We start from the raw sequence: 20520 nt of genomic DNA, 5'->3' as shown, positions 1-20520 counted from the left end.
GTCTTAATTTCATACAGTTGCTTCTCTCTTCTCCAAAGGTCTCTTTAATTTTCCTACAAGCAGCATACATCTTTTCCCTAATCATGAATGCCTCTTGCTTGCTGTATCTGTTGCATTTTTACAGTTCCTCCATTCATCAGTTCCACCATTCATCAATTGAATTGTCTCGTTTGTTATCCAAGGCTTTCTGCGGACTTTGTCTTTTTGCTCATCTGATTCTCTGCTGCATTCATTACTTCATTCCTTAGAGCTACACATTTGTCTTCTATTGTATTTCGTTCTCATTTTGTTGCCTAATGCTTCCTTTGAAACGCTCGACAACCTGTGGCTCTTTAAATTTATCCAAGTCCCATCTCCTCAATTTTTATAGTTTAGTAAGTTTTAATCTGCTGTTTACAACCAATAAATTATATTCAGAGTCCACAGCTGCACCTGGAAATGTTTTGCTGTTTAAATCTGGTTTCAAAATCTCTGTCTTACCAATACATAATCAATCTGAAACCTTTCAGTGTCTCAAAGGTCTCTTCCATATATACAGCCTTCTTCCATAATTATTGAACTAAGTATTTGCAATGAAAAAATTGTGCTCTGTGCAAAATTCTACAAGGTTGCTTCCCCTTTCAGTCTTTTTCTCCCAATTCGTGTATTCATATTGCTTTTGTGACAACCACAAATACCTCTCTTGTGCCATTCTCTTGATTTCAGAGTACAACTTGTACCAAATGTCCTCATTTATTTGCTGGATATATTCCAATCTCTGTCTTACTCTTCAGTTTTTATCCTCTGCAGCTGCCTTGAGTAACATGGAGGTTATTTCCTGATGTCTTAATATATGTCATTCTTGTTAATGTTTTCCCAGTGTTCCTCTCATCTCCAATTCTGGGGACAATCTCCTCACTCCTTATCCTAATTGTACCAGTCCAACTATTTTTTGATATCTTTCTATACCACTGCATTTCAAACTCTTCTATTCCCTGCTTTTCTGATTTTCACACAGCCTATTATTCACTTCCTTACAATGCTGTGTTCCAAACATACGTTCTCAGAAATTGAGTATGCTGTCTGAAACCTAGGAATACTCTCTTTGCCTAGCTAGTCCGCTCTTTATGTTCTCCTTGCTTCATCTGTCTTGTGTTACTTTGTATTTAAGGTGGGAGAATTCCTTCACTTCGTCTACTTCATGACCTCCAATTTTCATATTAATTTTATTGCTAGTCTCATTTCCACTACCCATCTTCACTTTTGTCATTCTTCGATTCACTCTGTCTGTAATGTGTGCTCATTAGGGTATTTTTCATTCATTAGATCTTGCAATGCTCCCTCACTTTCACTGAGGATGGCAGTGTCATCAGCAAATCTTATTACAAATATCTTTTCACTCTGATTTTCAATTCAACTCCTGAACCTTTTCTTCCCACCCCCAGCCCCCAATCTTGGCGCCATCAATGTGTAGATTGAACAGTATGGCTAAAGGCGGCATGCTTGTCTCACACCCGTTATAATCTGGTCACTTCATTGTTTGTCATTGATGCTTATTTTTCCCACTTAGTTCTTGTATGTTTTGTGTATTAACTCTCTCATCATACATTGTTTCAATCTCTTAATCACCTGCAGAGCTAGTCAACATATAAACATGTACCATTATGGTTGGTGTTTGCTTACTCTTCACCTAGGCTGTGATAATACATTCACTATGTTGTTTGTAGTAACAGCCTTTGCCACAGTGGATACATCAGCTCCCATCAGATCACCGAAGTTAAGCACTGTTGGGCGTGGCGGCACTTGGATGGGTGACCATCCAGGCTGCCGTGCACTGTTGCCATTTTTCGTGGTGCACTCAGCCTCGTGATGCCAATTGAGGGACTACTTGACCAAATAGTAGCGGCTCCATTCAAAGAAAACCATCATGACCGGGAGAGCGGTGTGTTGACCACACTCCCCCCATATCCGCGTCCTTGGCTGAGGATGACATGACTGTCGGATGGTCCTGATGGGCCACTTGTGGACTGAAGACGGAGTGCTTTATGTTGTTTGTAATAGCTTACCCGAATTTCACTTTTCTTATTCATCATTTGATCTACTCCAGCATTACACCTATATGATTTTATCCTTTCAACCATGTACTTACCTGACCAGACATCCTGTTCTTCCTGCTACAAGTAACTAATTCCCGTTATGTTTAAGTTCAACCTGCCCATTTCCTTTTTAAATTCTCTAATCAGGAAGTCCTTTCTGAAGGTATTTGTATGGAATGTAGCCATGTATGGGAGTGAAACATGGGCGATAAATAGTTTAGACAAGAAGAGAAAAGAAGCTTTCCAAATGTGGTGCTAGAGAAGAATGCTGAAGATTAGCTGGATAGATCGCGTAACTAATGAGGAGGGAGGTACTTAATAGAGTTAGGAAGCAGAGGAATTTGTGGCTTAACTTGACTAGAAGAAGTGTTTGGTTGGTTCTGAGCCATCTAGGGATCACCAATTTAGTACTGGAGGGAAGAATGGAGGGTAAAAATCATAGCGAGAGACCAAGATATGAATACACTAAGCAAGTTCAGAAGGATGTAGGTTGCTGTAGTTATTTGGAGATGATGAAGCTTGCACAGGATAGGGTAGCATGGAGAGCTGCATCAAACCAGTCTCTGGACTGAAGGCCACAACAGCAACAACAATCTACTACCGGTTTAAGGGAATTAAATTCCACAGTTTTGTTTTTTATGAGGACATCCTTCTGACAAGTTGCACCTGGAGATCCGAATGGGGGACAGAATGTTTTATCCAAGAGGATGTCATACAGTAGAGCTGCGTGCCCTCAGAAAAAAATTATGGCTGTGGTTTCTTCATGCTTGCAGCCATTTGCAATACTAGTGTAGCAAACCCTTATTGGCCAAATGTTACAAGGCCTGTTCAGTGAAACATCCAGACTGTTGCCCAGCCAACAACTGAAAAGGCTGCTGCCCATCTTCGGGAACCACAAGATTGTCTGGTCTCCATAGATGCCCTCCATTGCACCAAGGGTACGGCAATCAGTACTGTTTAGGTACCCAAGTGACCCTGCTGCATCAAGGTCCAGGGCCCAGAGGAGGATGAGGAGGGGGAGAGGGGGTTACCCAAGATACCAGACTGCAGATGTCAATTGCATGCAGTTCCCTTCCCAATGTTTGCCCAAAAACTATTTGAAATGGATCTACATTCATTCACAGCAGCTGTTCCTGTCAGATTTGAAACCAACTATCACTGATAAGCACGACACCCATCTCTGGTCTCTTGTCATTTAGAATCTCCTAACAATTTCAGTTCTTAAGACATGTTACATTTGTGCAAGTGGTGCGCCATTCCTTATAGACATGTTGCACAGTTAGCTTGATACACCAACTATTCAGATAACTTCATTTACAGCGTGGCCATGGGAACATCCAAACACGGTAGCTCTCATCTCCCATTCTGCCACGCCTGCATGTCAACCCATCTTACTGCGCTGATTCCATAAAATGAATGCAATATAAACATCACTTCATTGCCATGTTTTATGATAGTGGTAGAAGGTCAGAGTATCTTTTGGCATCAGTTTGATATCATCTGCACTGCTCCAAAGTGACAAGTGTACACCCTTAAGTGATTAGTACTATATCTGGAGAGCTTTCTTGTATTCTATTCATTCCACATCAAAGTGAGGCAGTCATACTAAGGATCCATCGAATATGTGTAAAATAAAAATAAAGTAGTACATTTGAGGAAAGTTGGTTAAAAAGCTCTGAAAGGTCTGCTCATATTTCTGTACTTTTTCCTATCCGTAATTCTAAAAAGTCACTAATTTTTCCGTCTTCCATTGGTTTTGGTCCATAAATACCAAAATTTAATCTTCCTAATGAAGAGTAATAGTTTGAAACTCCCTCGTTTTCATTATATGCAGTATGTGTTGTCACTTAATTTTTTTGTCTACTAGGCTGATTTTCCCTTAAGAAAATTCTCCGTACATCATATGTGGACAATGAAATAAATAGAAGGGAAACATACTACATACATTCTGTAAAATTTTTGCTTATTGAATCTGATGATTATTTGCTTTTGTTTCATATTTGAATTTTTTATCTTCATATTGATGTTACTTACATCAGTTTTTCTACTTTTCAGGAAAAGGGAATGTGCCTAAAAATAAACCTGCAGTGCAGGAAGCTGCTAGTTCCAGCACATTTATGAGGGATGTCTACAAGCAATCTCAAGCTCCTAAGAAACAAGCTCATACAACAGTAAATAGCCCAAGTACATCTGTTGGATCTAGAAGTTCCAGTTCAGATTCCAGAGAATCTAAGAGGAATGTCCAACAGAAGACATCCACAGAAAAGTTGAAAGAACGTTTTTCGGAAGCATCCTCTTCAAGTAATTATTCAAATAACGAAGCAACACATGATAAAGGTGCTGAGAGACTGAGTAAGGAATCCCGCTTGGAGATGAAAAGGAAGATCAGGGAACAGTGGGACAACATCTCGTCAGTGGTACCTGTCAGTGACAATGTACTGGAGAAGCTAGCAGCTGGTGCGCCGTACAATTTTTTCCTTACAACAGTGCTCGATTCTAGGCCAACTCATTCAGAGATGACATCGATTACATTTGCTGATTTACTACATCCTTCGCTTGGTGAATTGAAAGCATCATTGCAAGTGAATTTTATGGTTGAACTGGAATGGCTGTTGGAGCAGTACGACTCCCATGGCTACAAGTTAGTTTCACACATGTTTATACGCATTAATCAAATTCTACATATATGGTAGTAAGACCTCATCAAAACATGTATTTGCAAATAAGGATAATTCATCTGAAATACTCATACATGTGGTGGAGAAGCAGTAGTCAGGAAAGAAAAGTTTAAGATTCAGGACTGCAGGCTATAAATGAGAAATAGAGAAAAATTGTTGTAATGACAAGGAGGGAAGGGCAGGTTGCAGAAGTTAAGTTGATGTTAGATTTGTGGAAGTTCCTTTACGTGAAGTTCTGAGTTATCAATGTTTAGTAAAAGCACCCAAATTACTCAGTGACACAGGCAGAATGTTGATAGTTGTTTTATTGAAGAGAATACCTTGTGACAAGTTACTGTGTTTTACCTGTACATTTAATCCCCACTGGCAGCCTTGTATACATCATGTCAACATGTGAAGCTTAGCAGCAGTTGCATGCCAGCTAATGTATGATGTGCATTGCTTACCAGTGGCTCACCCTTTAAATTCAGTAGGGCTTATCAGTGAAGTGCTTGTCAGTGTGTAGAGACAATTCAGGACCTTTAATGTAATAGCCACACTCAGTTTCCAGGAGAAAGATGAATTTAATCAAAGTGTGCTAAGAATATCACTGTTAAGAAAACAGAGAAAGTTAGATAACTAATTTACATCAGGTGGAGCCTGATGATGAGACCTGCAGTTGATTCTGTGAATACAAATGGAAAGAAGGTATCAAAATTCCATGTGAATCCTGCATGCAAATTGACAGATGAAAGATATGAGTTCAGGATGTGAAGGAGGGACAGAAAGAGTGTTATACTTTCAAATGCAGGAGACATTGGTAGAGAGTAAGATGCACCCAGAAATAGATATTTTTCAAGTTTAGTTGCATGGAATGGTCTCATGTGACAAGTAGGTGCAGCAGAAAAAGATATAGCATTGAATTCTTTAAAGTGCAGAAGCATGCTTGCTACATCAAACTAGGTGTAATATCTTGTGGTGAGCTTATCATGGGTGTGAGAGAAGGGAACGCTGTACAGCTGTCAATCTGAAGTCCCGTTAGGGCAAGGTTATCTAAAGCGAGCAACTGTGCTAAGCTCTTCACAGACCAACACACAACAGCCTGAAGCCAAATTATAGACTCATCATTTAAAGCTGGTTGTTGAAACTTTGTGAGTATTCTCTGCCGGGTTAGTTTGTGTCTATCAAGTGTCTGCCAGTTCAGTTTCTTCAGCATATCTGTGACACTCTCCAATGGATCAAACAAATCTGTGACCATCCGTGATGCTCTCCCCCTCTGTATGCATTCAATACCCCCAGTTATTCCTATCTGATGTGGATCCCACACACATCAGCGGTATTGTAAAAGGAGTTGGGCGAGTGGTTTCTAAGCAGTCTCCTTCTCCTTCACATTTCCGTAGTATTCTACCAATATATGGAAGTTTGCCACCTGCTTTACTTAGGACTGAACTTATGTGATTGTTCCATTTCACATTCCTTCAAAGTGTTATACCCAGATATTTGTATGAGTTGATTGATTCTGCGGTGACTCATTGCTACTGTAGTCATAGGATACTACAATTTTTTTTCATTTTGTGAAGCATACAAATTTGTATTGCTGAACGGTTGAAGCAAATTACAATCTTTGCAACACTTTGAAACCTTGTCGAGATTGGCTGAATATTTGTGCAACTTTTTGAGACACATTATAGATAACTGCATCATCTGTTAGAAGTCTGATGTTACTATTAACATTGTCTGCAAGGTCATTAATACACAGCATGGAGAGCAGGGGTCCCACCACACTTCTCTGGGGCACACCCAAGGTTACTTCTACATCTGTCAATGACTCTTCATCCAAGATAACATGCTCCATCCTCCCTACCAAGAAATCATCATTCCAGCCTCAAATTTCACTCAATACCCCATACAATCAAACTGTTGATATTAAGCATAAGTGTGGTACTGAGTCACATGTTTTCAGAAATGGAGAAATACTGCGTCTACCTGACTATCTTGATCTGTGGCTCTGAGAATGTCATTTGAGGAAAGTGCAACTTGGATTTCACACAGTCGATGTTTTCAGAATCGGCACTGCTTGGCGTGGAAAAGGTCATTCAGTTCACGATACCTCATTACGTTTGAGATCAGAATATGTTAGATTGTACAACAATTGCATGTCAAGGATATTTGAGAGTAGTTTTGTGGGTGACTTTTGTTTCCCCTCTTGTAGACTGGTTGACCTGTGCATTCTTCCAACTACGGGGTATATTTTTTGTTTGCGGGATCTGTGGTAGATTGGGATTTAAAGAGGGCCTAACCCAGCTGTAACTTTGGTGTAGAATCTGAGCTTTATTCAGTTTTAACAATTTCAGCTGTTCCTAAACACCACTGACGTTAATATCCATATCACTCATCTTTGCAGAGGTGTGAAAATTAAATTAGGGCAATACCACTGGATTTTCATTTGTAAAGAAACATTTGAAAACTGAATAAGGTGTTTCCTCTTTGTATTTACTACCCTCAATTTCGGTCTCTGCTTCATCCATAAGTGGCAGGACACTATCTTTTTTACTACTAACAACCTTTATATATGACCAGAATTTTAGTTTTGTGAGAGATCCTGTGATAAAATTCCATTACAATAGTCTTTGAAGGACTCGTGCATTTCCTTCTTGACAGCCAAATGCATTTCATTCATGATGCCTGTATGTATATAAACCCTGTGCTTTGTTTTACACCTGTTATCCAGTAGAAATTTCTGTACAGTGACTGTATGCCATCGAGTCTCCTCACTATCAATAACTGTTCTACTAAATACGTATCTACCAAGTACAGTATCAACTATTCCTCTAAACCTGAGTCTCATTTCTTATGCTCCTCTCCAGAGCTAATGTTTTGTGTTCCTTATTGAGATACAATACTACTAAATCACCTATGGCACTGTTGTGATCTAGCATGACAGGTACCATCTGAGCACCTTAGCCATTACACAGTTTATGCTGACGTTATCAGAATTACTGCCCAGCAGGAATTCGAATTATTTCATTTCCACATTGCTATCTGGAAAGGGTACCAAATTCCTAATACCTTCAGTTAGCACCAAATATGCTGAAAAGTGCACATAAGCCTCTCCTTACTTATTGTCTGCCTTAAGTGTTTGAGGTCCACGGTCAGCCCAGAGAAATGGTATTTATCCAGCTTGCGCTAAAAGTCACTGACTGCTTCAATAACATTTTTAAATTACACAAACTGTGGTTCCGCATGGTGCCCGTTTCAATATAACCGAGGTAGTTGACATATTGCGGGATATCTTGATTTAATTGCCCCAGATGCCTTTTAAATATGGTCAAAATGCATGTGACCACAAAATGCAAACAATTGAATGTAGAAATAATACTTATTTTGTTTCCTCGTCAATTGTAAATATGTGTCCACCAAACCGACCCACCAGCTGGAAGAGATCAGCAGTATAAACTGCATGTTTTGTAGCTTGCCTAACTTCGCCTTAATTGCTGTACACATGATACTGGTTCCACACTGCAAAAATGTGCTCGCACTGACAGCTTCAGAGGGTTGCAGGTCACAAAATATTTAGCACCAAGAATGTGCTTATAGGTTACACAAGAAAGTCTCTAAACTGTCAAATGGATGTTATATCACATTACATTAATGCAATCCGTATCTGGAAAACAAGCATTAAAGAGGTGGCCTATGCTGTAAACCTTTGTTGGTACTGGCAAAGCTACAACAAGAAATGATAGTGCTCTACAGCACAGCTGAATTGCCATAGGACATCACTCACTGCTATGTTCTCTGGAGCAGTGGAGGACCAATGATGTATAGGACAGCATTAATTAATGATGCAATGGCGTGTCAACTTATAACTCTAAGCCCTCTCCATTAGCATGGAGGGTGAGTATCAGCCTTGTCATGGTTTTGCCTGTTGACTCAAATACTGGCATTATGCTGTGTGCCGATTGAAATCAGTGCCTATGAAACAAGGTAAACAGTTACCATGTGCTTGGCTTTGTTGCAGGTGAAATACATTCCATCACAGTGTTGGTATCACTTATGGCTTTAAAGGTGGTAAGTCTGGCCAAAATTACTGTAATTCATTGCATACTGTGTACTTCAATGAATGCCTGTTACCAGCTTAGTCGAGGGGCACCACCTTAAGTGTTTTGCCACACTAATAGTGTGTGACCATTAGTGATCTACATTCCTAATGTCATTTTGTCATTGGCGACTACCATTCTAGGGAAGCTAATCTGCTGACGACTACTTTTCTAAATACTGTCATCTAATGTTACCTGGTATGAGTGATTCCAAATAGACCAATCATGAGCCCAGCATTTAAAAATTCATTGTCAGGTGAGGCCTTGTAAATCAGCTACCCAGACCATATGGGATTAGACTGCTTTTTGTGCCATTAACTGAGCTGGAATTGAGTGGCTGCAACATAAGTTTGGTGTGTAAACCGGATAGTCTACAAATATCAGTGAATGACAAGGTTTTGGTGGCTTTAATTTTGCATTAACTTGTACAAAACACTACTGGGAGACAACAACAATGCCCTCTGCCAATAGGGTCTTCAATGCCTGTTTCTTGACAATACACAAAAGAACTTTCCAACTCTTCCTCAGCTTGTCGAAACTTGCAGACTGGGGGAGATGGATCTTATGCTGCCACCAGTTGCTACTTCCAGGAGTATAATGGACTCTGCTAACAGTTGCTGCAGTTGACACTTTTCCTGCAGTTTTTCCTGTTCTTTTAGTTAAAATTTCTGCTGCACAGTTACTTCCTCTTAATATTAGTTTTGACACCATGTTATTTGCTGCTGGTGTTGTTGATTCTGCTGTTTGTGTTCCAGAAATTTAAGTAACACTTCCTCCATAATGAAATAGTTAGAACGCGTATGTGATTGAGTATTCATTGCCAGTGTAGTATCCCACAGGATATCTCGGTTATCAGTTCATTATGCGAAGCACTGAAGAAAGCAGTATTGGCTGTATTTAGTCAGAAGTACTTTGGTGAAACGTGCTGCGCTGTCATTGTCACTGTCACATTGTAGACTGCACGAGGAAAGTCCCTGTTGCCATCTTGTTGTGCTCTGTTTCCTTTGGTACACTATCCTGAGGAACTTTCCTAATTAATTCCTGTGTTCCTTTCCTCTTTTGCCAGATGAATGAACCTCTGCTCCCAAAAGTTTGTGACTTTGGACTAGCTGTGTATACCTGTATGTGCAAATGTTGGTAAGTAGAATTTTCTCTCTCAGCCTTATTGTAGTTTTATTTTGTTGTGCATCTCCCTATATTTATTTATTCAGGCATGTATAACAACAGAAGTATTAGTTGGCCTTTTCAGATTCACTTGCTAGATAGTAGTCACACGAAATCCAAGAGAATAATCCCACAAGAAAAATAAAGTTTTATTTATTATTCTTTCCTCAGTAGCAAAATCTCACATATACAAAACCATATCAGTAACAAATGTAATAACAAAAAGTCTTACATTCTAGTCAGTTGAACTGGCATTTCATAGAGTCTACCAACAGCAACAGCACTTGCTGCTGATCATATAGTTGTGACAATCTAGGCAATTGCAACATCCAGCAAACCTTGTAACCCTTCCATGGGCTGGTGGTGGTAGCCTTTATGCACAGGAATGATGAGAATGATACTTGATATAATGGTGTTGACCATCAAAACAATTAGCAAAAATGAAGTTTAACTATTCCACATTTGGTACAAATCTTCTTTAAATCCATTCTTAATAAAACAGAGAACATAAGAAAGAAAAAAATTACTTTGTGCTTTCTAATTTAACTGCTTCAGTTTTAGTGCTGCAAAATATGTAACTTTTATTACTACAAAATATTTTGCATTAGACTTGTACAGTCCTCAAAACCCTCAGACTGCAAGACTTTATAACTGGCATAACATCCAGCAGTTTCACCATTGTATTCCAACATTGACAGCAACATATACGGCTAGACCTGGGAGCCCCATCCATCCACTACGAGATGATTGTAGTGATGGGGAATCTTTGGTTGAGTATAAATTATAGAAGGAGTAAAGGTAGCAACTCACCCAGTAGGTGAAGCTGAGTGTCACTGATAAACATAGAAACAAGACTGCGAATGTTGCTAACTTGCCGATGAATGTTTGTTCAGAGCTTACAGTCCACATTCACATACACTTGTGTGGTTAATTGCATTGTACCAGCCCAGTGAAGCTGCAGTCAGTGTAGTCGACTGGTATCTGTGTGTGAGTGTGTGAGTGTGTGAGAGAGAGAGAGAGAGAGAGAGAGAGAGAGAGAGAGAGAGAGAGATTTCTGTTTGTTGATAAGGATTATTATCTGCAGTGCATTGTGTGCCACAAAGTGTTCAGTTGAGCTAAGAATTGTGACATATGACTTCATTATATATCTTTACGTGGTTAGTTATGAAAAGCACATTCATATTATAGAAGGTCTAGAACTATGCTACAACAATTTGCCCACTGTAGCATACTTCACAGGTAACTAACGCTAAAGGGATCAAAAGTGATGTAGCAGTTCAGATAAGCTACAAAATTGCTCACAGTACAGCAGTAAGTAGCTAACTTTTTCCATTAGCGTCTCCTTAAAATTGTGTATGGTATCAGTTCAGAATGGTAATATCCAAAGCAGCCAGAGAGGGTTGAAGATCATTGTCTGTGAAAGCAAATAATGTATTGTTATATTTGGGATGTGGTAGTAGATTTGGAGAGACAGCTCTGGGAGAAAGGCCTAAGGCTTTCAGGTTTTTCCTCTTATTTGACGAAACAGCTCAGTTGTTTCCAACTGTGTACTGATTTTCAGTATTTGTGTGTGATTTGGAGCTGCAAGTAATTGAGGAACTACTGGATGTAGTACTGCTCAATTACACATCACTAGAGGTTTTTTGAAGCTGTTTGTGAATGAGTGGAAAGCATGATTGTCCAAGTGGGAAACACTATTCTGTAGCCATAGACAGTGCACAACATATGGTTTGGCATCAGCAGAACTTTCTCTCGTTTAGAAAATAAAGCTCCAACATAAATTCTGGAAGGACATTATCATTGTTCATTGCTTCATTTCTGTGTACAGAAACAATAGAAAACTGTCATGAAATATTTAAATTTTATGCTATGCAGCTTTTAGATTCCCGACTGTTAAAGGATTTCTGAAAGTCATAAAGCAGAATATTATTGGGAAATAATGTACCCCAGTGCTGTGCAACAGCTCAGTCAAGAAGAAATTCTTTGTCTTCCTTTAGCACCCATGCAAAACATTGCTCTCTCTTTTCTTGAAATGAATTGGGAATGATGCAGTGTGTGAGTGCGCCAAATCGGGTTTACCATTGCTAGTAGACATAATAGTGCATCTGATCATTTCGAATAAGTTACTGCATGACATTCCTTTTTGATCTGAGAAAGAAATTAGTTAGTGTTCCTTTTTCAGTTTCAACCATGTATGTATTATGATCAGCCAAGTTGTAAGTGATAGACTTGCGGAATACAACTTTCCTTTAGGACAGATATTTCAACAATCTAAATGTGTCACATTGGCATCATTCATTACATAAAGATACACGTCTCAAGCTACACAAAATTGCAGAATAAATTATTTATTTTTGTGTCTATATACTGTTGGGAGCAGCTTTTCTCAGCAATGGAAAGAATAAAAATCTAGGAAAGATTTGTTCTTAAAGACACAACAATGAACAGATTACTCCACATGAATACTGAAAATGCATTGACAACTTAAGTTCAGACATGCAGTATCTATATAATATACTTTTGACAGAATTATTTGTGTATATTTCCTATACTTCTCATTCCTTCAACATAGAATCACATTCAAAAAACTTTGTCTGTAATTGTCTGAGAAATATCAGTTGCAGTCACCAACCTCTTAGGTGCTTCTGTGCTGTGCCAATGCATTTGCTTGATCACTGTGAATGACAATGCTGTCCTGAGCAGGGAACATGCCACAACTGCCTTAGAAATTTGCAGCTTGGAACAGCCTGGACTCAGGGGGCTCCAGGAGATAGCTAGAGAATTGCTAGCTGTATCCTCTGAATTGCAGCAATAGTTCAGGGGTGCTGAAGTAACAGAGCTGGTAACTGAAATAAAACTGCCAGAGTAAATCCTGACACTACCCTAGCTTTTGGAACTAATACCTCCTTCCTCAGAAAGGAGTGAGAGAGGGTTGGTTGAAGAAGGTTAATACTGAAGGGCTGGTCACTTAGTATGAGACGGGTGGGTCTCTCTGAGTGTCCCACCCTTTCTTTCGAACCTTTCTCAACCTGACCCTCTCCTCTCTGAGGAAAGAACTATTAGTTTGAAAACTGGGATAGGTGAATATAAAAATAAATGTGACATTACCAGCAGTTCTGATATTTCAGTTTGTGAAAGTAATTATTGGCCAGCAATTCTGTTTTTGTAATTTTTTCAAGTGAATTACTTTCCATACAAGGCAGAAAACATTACTCTTAATCAAAACAGCTTTCAGCTAGGTGAATGCTCACCACATCATCAGCTTCCTTTATTGGGGAGGTAATGCATGCAGTGAGAAATTCACCACTGCTTGGTAATGTATCGGTTTACACGGGCAGAGGACAGTTTCTTAAACCCTAATCTTTCTTCCAGCCTTTTCATTACACTGGATGAGAATCTGCATGACAGTCCTGAATTGGACACTGATTACATTGCAGTAAGGCTCTGAGTCATAACCAGTCAACTGAATAAACAAGAGCACAAGGCTTTACCCCCCCATGAACCATGGACCTTCCCGTTGGTGGGGAGGCTTGTGTGCCTCAGCGATACAGATGGCCGTACCGTAGGTGCAACCACAATGGAGGGGTATCTGTTGAGAGGCCAGACAAACGTGTGGTTCCTGAAGAGGGGCAGCACCCTTTTCAGTAGTTGCAGGGGCAACAGTCTGGATGATTGACTGATCTGGCCTTGTAACACTAACCAAAACGGCCTTGCTTTGCTGGTACTGCGAACGGCTGAAAGCAAGGGGAAACTACAGCCATAATTTTTCCCGTGGGCATGCAGCTTTACTGTATGGTTAAATGATGATGGCGTCCCATTGGGTAAAATATTCCGGAGGTAAAATAGTCCCACATTCGGATCTCCGGGTGGGGACTACTCAAGAGGACGCCGTTATCAGGAGAAAGAAAACTGGCATTCTACGGATCGGAGCATGGAATGTCAGATCCCTTAATCAGGCTGGTTGGTTAGAAAATTTAAAAACGGAAATGGATAGGTTAAAGTTAGATATAGTGGGAATTAGTGAAGTTCGGTGGCAGGAGGAACAAGACTTTTGGTCAGGTGAATACAGGGTTATAAATACAAAATCAAATAGGGGTAATACAGGAGTAGGTTTAATAATGAATAAAAAAAATAGGAGTGTGGGTATGCTACTACAAACAGCATAGTGAATGCATTATTGTGGCCAAGATAGACACGAAGCCCACACCTATCACAGTAGTACAAGTTTATATGCCAACTAGCTCTGCAGATGATGAAGAAATTGATGAAATGTATGATGAGATAAAATAAATTATTCAGGTAGTGAAGGGAGAAGAAAATTTAATAGTCATGGGTGACTGGAATTCGAGAGTAGGAAAAGGGAGAGAAGGAAACATAGTAGGTGAATATGGATTGGGGGAAAGAAATGAAAGAGGAAGCCGCCTTGTAGAATTTTGCACAGTGCATAGCTTAATCATAGCTAACACTTGGTTCAAGAATCATAAAAGAAGGTTGTACACATGGAAGAATCCTGGAAATACTAGAACGTATCAGATAGATTATATAATGGTAAAAAAGAGATTTAGGAACCAGGTATTAAATTGTAAGACATTTCCAGGGGCAGATGTGGACTCTGACCACAATCTATTGGTTATGAACTGTAGATTAAAACTGAAGAAACTGCAGAAAGGTGGGAATTTAAGGAGATGGGACCTGGACAAACTGATTAAACCAGAGGTTGTACAAAGTTTCAGGGAGAGCATAAGGGAACAATTGACAGGAATGGGGGAAAGAAATACAGTAGAAGAAGAATGGGTAGCTTTGAGGGATGAAATAGTGAAAGCAGCAGAGGATCAAATAGGTAAAAAGACAAGGGCTAGTAGAAACCCTTGGGTAACAGAAGAGATATTGAAATTAATTGATGAAAGGAGAAAATATAAAAATGCAGTAAATGAAGCAGCCAAAAAGGAATACAAACGTCTCAAAAATGAGATAGACAGGAAGTGCAAAATGGCTAAGCAGGGATGGCTAGAGGACAAATGTAAGGATGTAGAGGCTTGTCTCACTAGGAGTAAGATAGATACTGCCTACAGGAAAATTAAAGAGACCTTTGGAGAAAAGAGAACCACTTGTATGAATATCAAGAGCTCAGATGGAAACCCAGTTCTAAGCAAAGAAGGGAAAGCAGAAAGGTGGAAGGAGTATATAGAGGGTCTTTACAAGGGCAACGTACTTGAGGGCAATATTCTGGAAAAGGAAGAGAGTGTAGACGAAGACAAAATGGGATACAATACTGCGTGAAGAGTTTGACACAGCACTGAAAGACCTGAGTCGAAACAAGGCCCCGGGTTAGACAACATTCCATTAGAACTACTGACAGCCTTGGGAGAGCCAGTCCTGACAAAACTCTACCATCTGGTGAGCAAGATTTATGAGACAGGCGAAATACCCTCATGCTTCAAGAAGAATATAATAATTCCAATCCCAAAAAAAGCAGGTGTTGACAGATGTCAAAATTACCGAACTAACAGTTTAATAAGTCACAGCTGCAAAATACTAGCGCGAATTCTTTACAGACTAATGGAAAAACTGATAGAAGCCGACCTCAGGGAAGATCAGTTTGGATTCCGTAGAAATATTGGAACACGTGAGGCAATACTGACCTTACGACTTATCTTAGAAGAAAGATTAAGGAAAGGCAAACCTACATTTCTAGCATTTGTAGACTTAGAGAAAGCTTTTGACAATGTTGACTGGAATACTCTCTTTCAAAGTCTGAAGGTGGCAGGGGTAAAATACAGGGGGCGAAAGGCTATTTACAATTTGTACAGAAAGCAGATGGCAGTTATAAGAGTCGAGGGGTATGAAAGGGAAGCAGTGGTTGGGAGGGGAGTGAGACAGGGTTGTAGCCTGTCCCCGATGTTATTCAATCTGTATATTGAGCAAGCAGTAAAGGAAACAAAAGAATTCGGAGTTGGTATTAAAATTGATGGAGAAGAAATAAAAACTTTGAGGTTTGGCGATGACATTGTAATTCTGTCAGAGACAGCAGAGGACCTGGTAGAGCAGTTGACTGGAATGGACAGTGTCTTGAAAGGAGGATATAAGATGAACATCAACAAAAGCAAAACCAGGATAATGGAATGTAGTCGAATTAAGTCAGGTGATGCTGAGGGAATTAGATTAGGAAATGAGACACTTAAAGTAGTAAAGGAGTTTTGCTATTAGGGGAGCAAAATAACTGATGATGGTCGAAGTAGAGAGGATATAAAATGTAGATTGGCAGTGGCAAGGAAAGCGTTTCTGAAGAAGAGAAATTTTTAACATCGAGTATAGGTTTAAGTGTCAGGAAGTCGTTTCTGAAAGTATTTGTACGGAGTGTAGCCATGTATGGAAGTGAAACATGGACGATAAATAGTTTGGACAAGAAGAGAATAGAAGCTTTTGAAATGTGGTGCTACAAAAGAATGCTGAAGATTAGATGGGTAGATCACATAACTGATGAGGAGGTATTGAATAGAATTGGGGAGTAGAGGAGTTTATGGCACAACTTGACAAGAAAAAGGGACTGGTTGGTAGGACATGTTCTGAGGCACCAAGGGATCACAAATTTAGCATTGGAGGGCAGTGTGGAGGGTAAAAATCGTAGAGGGAGACCAAGTGATGAATACACTATGCAGATTCAGAAGGATGTAGGTTTCAGTAAGTACTGGGAGATGAAGAAGCTTGCACAGGATAGAGTAGTGTGGAGAGCTGCATCAAACCAGTCTCAGGACTGAAGACCGCAACAACAACAACAACAAGGCTTTAATATTATAATTTTATGTTGTAGTTCATTCTTTTCCATGTGTAATGTCAGTTTGACACCTGTAGTGTTACATACAGTTGTTGAACAAAAAAAATGTCAACACATTTATATAGATCCTCATTTTCAGAGACTGTGTTCTTACTTATAAGAACTGATCTCATCTACTGTTTTCTCCCTTGTATTACAGAATTTCTGAAATTGTTTTCACTTTTGTTATAATATATTAATTGTCTGACTTGGTAGATTTCCAGCATACTCAAATTGGTTCATGAGAACAGCTTTATACTGTAGTAACCAAGTAATACACGAAACCGATCCAGTAATTCATGAAACAGATCCAAGTAACACAAATATGACTTCATTCATAAACCTCTGATCAGTAGCAGAGATAAGCTTCTCGTAATTACACAGGATAACTGATGTGAGCTCTACAAACTAGAAGAACATAGAGACAGTCATTCAGTGCTGCTCCACATGTGTATTGGTGTGAGTTGCTGGTAGATAGCATGGCATAGACCATGCCATTTGCACACTTCCTATAGGTGGCCTCTAGTGGCCAGCCTGCACTAATACAGTTGGCGGTTCATTTGAGTACACACACATGATGACGCTATACTCAGCGGTGCTCTCTCTCTCTCTCTCTCTCTCTCTCTCTCTCTCTCTCTCTCTCTCTCTCTCTCTCTCTCTCTCTCTCTCTCTCACACACACACACACACACACACACACACACACTCACTAGTAGCAGGATACAGCTCCCTCATGCGAAATGGGCACCCGCACAATGGATCACAGGGAGTCACAGGCACGCCCAAGGTCAGTGGGCCCACGTGGCACCTGACAACAGCACTGGGATGCAATCGCCATCTCTGTGTCGTTATGAGCTGACAGGTCCCAAATGCGGAGGAGACGGGGTTGGACCCACCGGGGATGATGGCTGAGGCGATGATGGCTGAGGCGCTGATGACGAGGGGGCCGGTGGAGGTGGCCCAGCTAGAACAGCAGACTGCGGCAACAGACCTGAGGCCGAAGATGGACTGGTGTCCAGTGTTGGGAAGCTGGGACCCCAAGGCGCTGCACGTGAGGCTGCAGTCCATGGGACAGGAGCACCTCCACACACAGTTTGGACAGACATCACGAAGATGCCATCCCAGCCAGTGAACAACACTGGCCAGTATCCACTTAGGCTGGCAACCAAACTCTGCCCCCACTGGCAATCCCAGCAAGAAGCAGCTAGACGAATCCGACCACGCAGGTACGGCGCAGGCCACAGGATGGGGAGCAGCCCATGTGGCAGCCAGCTGTGAAGCAACTGGGCTGGGCTCCCTTCCCCCATACGCATGAAGTGAGAGGTGGTCAGAAAATGCAGAAGGGCACAGTATGGCGAAGGATTCACAACAAACTTTTTCATTTGGGACTTGAATGTAAGCACTAGTCTCACCATTTGATTGAGGGTGAAATGGCAGAACCGTAATATGACGAATGTCGTCATGGTAATAAAATAATTGAAAGGTGTGAGAAATGAACTGGGGCCCATTATTAGAAACTAATAAAGTACAAGTCAACCCCTCAACAGAAAAAAACACCAAAAGCGTACGAATTGTGACATCTGGTGACATCAATGCGCATCAGAGAATGTAAGGCAACTGGGAGAATGCATCCACAACAAGAGCCAGTATGAATTCAAGAAGGGACCTACAAAGTCTACATGAATGCATTTCTGTGGTTGCCTTGGAGAGTGCCAGGAGGACAAGAGACCCCTGGGAGATACTTGTTGTTGGGCACAATGCTCACAAGCCACAAGAAAACGGAAGATTTTGCCATCAATCCCTAGCCAAAATGTCTCCTAATTAACAGTTCAGTGCACGAAACTCCCCAGTGGCCCTGGTGGAGAAGGTGTAGAACCTCGCGCCTAACATGGCAGGACGGACTGTTCTGGGAGAGAGGTCTTTTGTGGACAACAGCAAAACATCATCAAAAATCAGAGGGGTGATGCTGTAAGTAAAAAAAATAGCTATGCAGGGGGCCAAAGCTCAACCCTGTGGTTTACCTGGCCAGCCCTGTTGAGCAAACCAAACTACCTGGCGGAGGACTGGATCGGCGGCAACAGTAATCGCTGTGGGTAAGCCCATAATTGGGAAAACCTCGATCATAGCCTGCATTTCAATACCGAGATGGAAGCAAAGCAATTATTCATAATCAAAATTGAGATCAGGACCCATAGGAAAGCAGGACAAGGTGTCTGCATTGGCCTGTTTGGATGTAGTTCAAAAATTGATTTCGTAATTGTAGCTAGACAAGAACAGTGCCCAGCATTGTAGGCAGTGTACTGCATTGTCAGGCAAGAAAGTGTGAGGGTTAAGTAAGGAAACCAGAGGTTTATGGTCAGTAGTAATTGAAACTGGAAGCCATACAAAAAAAAAGACCATGCAATTTCTGGAAGCATAGACTATGGCAAGAACCTTTTTTTCCACCTGAGAATAATGCTACTGGACCAGACTGAGAGATTTAGAGCAAAATCAACAGATCGTTCAGAGTCGTCAGCATGTTGGTGCGCTAGCATCGCTGAGGCCGTACTGTGAGGCATCAGTTGCCAAAACTGTGTGCTGGTCGGGAGAGGACATGGCTAAACAAGGAGCCAAGGGTAGCTTTGATTTCAACATTTGAAAAGCACATCCACAATCTGGGCTCCAGCAGAAAACGTATATTTTGCGTAATAAGGTGTCCAACGGGCGGGCCGATGTGACCGCCCTTGGCTATCTTTCCTGTGAAGGCTTGAAGCTCCTTCGTGGACAAGGGGCAAGGTATTGACGCAACAGTGGAGGTGTGGTCTAGCAGTGGGCGAGCCCTATCCCAAAAGACCTCAAACCCCAAATAAATAATAGAAGGTTGAAAAAAACTGAGATTTTGTGAGGTCACACGTAATCCTGCAGACTGTGAGGCAGAAAACAAAGTGTGCAAATTTTTCAAGTGATTGGCCATGGAGGAGCCCATGATGACAATATCATCCAGATAATTAATGCAACGTGGGACAGTCATAGTCAGTCGCTCTAAAAATTGTTGGAAAATAGCAGGGGCACTAGGCACACTGAAAGGAACACAAATATTGATAGAGACCAAAAGGAGTTTTCAAAACCAGAACCCGCCAAGACTCTTCATCCACAAGAACCTGGAGATATGCTTCAAATAAATCATTTTTGGAAAAAGGCTGATCACCCAACATTTTCACCTGCAGTTCCTGCTGGGGAGTCAGGGATTATTTATCCAGGATCAACTGCACATTGACCGTAGTACTGAAGTCACCACAGAGGCGAAGTTTTCATGAAGGCTTCCTAACTACAACCAGCAGAGACAACCGTTCACTAGCCATAACAGGTTGCACCACACCTAGAAACTGAAGTCTGTCCAGTTCTGCTTTCACTTGATCATTCAGGGTGACAGGAATGGGATGCACATAACAAAAACGAGGCCGAGCGATGGATTTCAAAGAAATACGAGCAGAAAAATTAGTAGCGCCCCTAATACCTTCTGACAATTCCTTACACAGTGTTTCCAATTGAGAATATGGTACCTGATTGAACACAAGGTGAACTGTGTCAGTGATAGAAAACTCAAATGTGTGAAACGAGTGTACCCCAATGCAAGAGGCAGATGCTGTAAATTGTCTAATGTTCTATTTGTTATAATTGACCAGCTTCCATGTGACTGATGTCAATGGCAGCAAGCCTAAACTCACATAGGTG

General features: G+C 40.8%; 1 protein-coding gene across 1 annotated transcript in view; it reads left to right on the top strand.

Moving 5' to 3' along the window:
- LOC124789463 (probable tyrosyl-DNA phosphodiesterase) overlaps window positions 1-20520 on the top strand; it is a 100671-nt gene that overhangs the window by 24157 nt on the left and 55994 nt on the right. Inside the window, exon 4 of the mRNA XM_047256830.1 lies at window positions 4131-4716. Within this exon, the coding sequence (XP_047112786.1) occupies window positions 4131-4716 (586 nt within the window). The remainder of the gene's footprint in view (window positions 1-4130; window positions 4717-20520) is intronic.

Source organism: Schistocerca piceifrons, chromosome 3 (genome assembly GCF_021461385.2).
Source record: "Schistocerca piceifrons isolate TAMUIC-IGC-003096 chromosome 3, iqSchPice1.1, whole genome shotgun sequence".
NCBI classification, from domain to species: Eukaryota; Metazoa; Arthropoda; class Insecta; order Orthoptera; family Acrididae; genus Schistocerca; species Schistocerca piceifrons.
The sequence above is the reverse complement of the archived record's forward strand: the minus strand, read 5'-3'. Positions and strand labels throughout refer to the sequence as shown.